The sequence below is a fragment of the Montipora foliosa genome, chromosome 3 (assembly GCF_036669935.1).
Source record: "Montipora foliosa isolate CH-2021 chromosome 3, ASM3666993v2, whole genome shotgun sequence".
Lineage (NCBI taxonomy): Eukaryota > Metazoa > Cnidaria > Anthozoa > Scleractinia > Acroporidae > Montipora > Montipora foliosa.
The window spans coordinates 26,943,290-26,945,789 of NC_090871.1; the positions used below are offsets into that span (position 1 = coordinate 26,943,290).

Sequence of the window (2,500 nt, forward strand, 5' to 3'; positions counted from 1 at the left end):
ATCTTCCTCCCACATAGACAGAATGCCTCTCGTGTGGAAGAGGGTTGAAGTTGTTAAAAGTAAAAAAAAAAGTCTTACTAAGTCATTACCTAATCTGGCATACTAATGTTATGAGGGGGGAACGTGGTGATTTTAACCCTTTCAGCCCCGATAGTGCCAAATGGCACTTATAGATGTTACTCTGTCTAACGCCAGACGATTTTACTCGTCAATGGGGAACCCCTCGGGGCTTAAAGGGTTAAGCTAACAGCGTGAAAAAACTATGTCCCCGTTTAACCCTTTCAGCCCCGATAGTGCCAAATGGCACTTATAGATGTTACTCTGTCTAACGCCAGACGATTTTACTCGTCAATGGGGAACCCCTCGGGGCTTAAAGGTTTAAAGGAATTATAATGACATGGTCTGACATACAAAGATTAAAATCAAATGAAAATCCGGGCATATTATGTTCAGTGAACTAAAAGGCTTCATCTACTTCTTTGTAATAATATTCATTGTTTTTTCTTACCACAGTAACAATCATTCCAATCCAATGAATTGGCCACAACTTCCTCTTAAGAAATATTTTCTTGAAAGAAGAAAAAACAGCTTTACGTTAATTTTTATTCCATACCTAATACCAAGTGTTTCTTTATGAAACCTCGCTGGCAGTTTTGCATGATGCAGTAGTTTGCATGAGAAGCAGTGTTTGGTTAGGTCCTGCACTGTGGGTAGTTTGGCATTAATTTGAGATTAATAATTAGTAATTATTAACAACTATAACAATGATATACATTAATAATGATACTAAAATATTTATATGGCACCAATATCCTAATGCTTAAAGGCACTTAACGATATTGATTAAAAACAAACTTAAAATATTAATAATACATTGTGAATAAGGAAGATCTAAAAAAGACAGTAGAAAAGTTATGTACAAAAAAGCTTTTTAACCCATTGACACACCCTAGGACATCCCAGTTGATGAGTAAAATCGTCTGGCGTTAGACAGAGTAAAATCTGTAAAGTCTCACTCCCAGGGGTCAATGGGTTAATGGAAGGGACACAGGTTTTAACCGCCTAACCTCTGTCTAACCTTTTTTTGCGCAGCCTTTTGAGTCGTCCATTACTTGTATCCAAACATCTTTTTTTTTAAATTTTGCTTTTTAATTTTGTTAAGAAAATCAATATACATCACAAAATCCTTCTCTAATTGGTACTCAGGGAAACACTGAGGAATGCTTTACCACATGACATTAAAAGCAGTTCTTTAAGTGCTACTACAATTAAAAAATTCACTCTTCTTTTTCCTTCAGATTTTGAAAGTGTACGTATTTGCTTCACACCTGACTGGCAAATTCTATCCAAAGGTTGTTTGCTTTGAGTGCAAGTTAAATGGATTTCATGGCCACCATTACTCATGTTGAAGAATGACCGATTGGACCTCAGAGAGTTTAAAAGTCTGAAAGCTCAAAACTCCGGTGTGCTGCAGATTAATTTAGATGTGTGCACACGCATTGCATTTTTAAACTACCGAGTCTTTGACGTCATCTTATCCTCCATCCAGCTCTCTCAAGATTTTAAAGTTAGTAATGGTGGACCATTAATTAGAAAAAATTCACTCAAAATAAACAGGTGGTTTTTTTTAAAATGAAGGCTTAAAACTTCAGTCACTTAATAGTGTTCAGTTAACATAGTTTTGAAATAGAAAGAAAAAGTAGAATTGATTTTTGGTCAAAGCAACACTTTAAAAACGTTACAGTAACTTTCTTTTTTATTTTAGAGACTCAACAGATTTTACTCGATCTGTGCAAAGCCAGACGATTTTACTCATCGACTCTGGGTGTCCTACTAAGGGTGTTTGAGGTGTCAATGGGTTAAGAGGACACTTACCCCTTATGATATACATGTAATGACTAAAGTGGTTGTGTGGGGCCTGAAGTGGCTCATCTTGTGGCCAAGTGTCAATGCCATGTAAAATTGAAATGCGCAATTCCAAATGTTTGTAAGAGTACTAGGCACAGAGATCAATTCATTTTGATTTAAAAGTTCAGGGTACCTCTAAGATCATCATGACAACATGACATGATTTCTTAAAGTGCCACTACGACGAAAATAATTGCATCTTTTCTATCGAAGCCATTTTAAGACATAAATAAGTAACCTGCATGAGAAGAAAAATGCTCTTTACTATTTTCAAATATCTCCTTTTGTTCCAGAGATAATCAAGTTTTCAAAATATGCAAATTAGCCAAGTGATGATGTCATACACTCAACCAAATTTTGATCAAATATGATAAAAAAGGATATCTCAGCCAATTTGCATCAGAAATGTTTCATTCTTTGCAGTAAGATTCTACTAAATGTGCTCCACAATTTGAGCATAAAAGTTTCGTTACCATGGCAACATACTGGGTTTCAGACCTCTCCAATATGAAAGGCATTTCTGGTCACCTTTGGCATTCCATTTTTAAAATTGCAAATGGTGCCTCATATACATGATCCAACAAGCATATAA

General features: G+C 35.6%; 1 protein-coding gene across 1 annotated transcript in view; it reads right to left on the bottom strand.

Moving 5' to 3' along the window:
• Positions 1 to 2,500, bottom strand: part of LOC137997202 (solute carrier family 35 member F6-like) — a 26,935-nt gene that overhangs the window by 10,722 nt on the left and 13,713 nt on the right. The window contains exon 7 of the mRNA XM_068843066.1: positions 509 to 568. Coding sequence (XP_068699167.1) covers positions 509 to 568 — 60 coding nt within the window. The remainder of the gene's footprint in view (positions 1 to 508; positions 569 to 2,500) is intronic.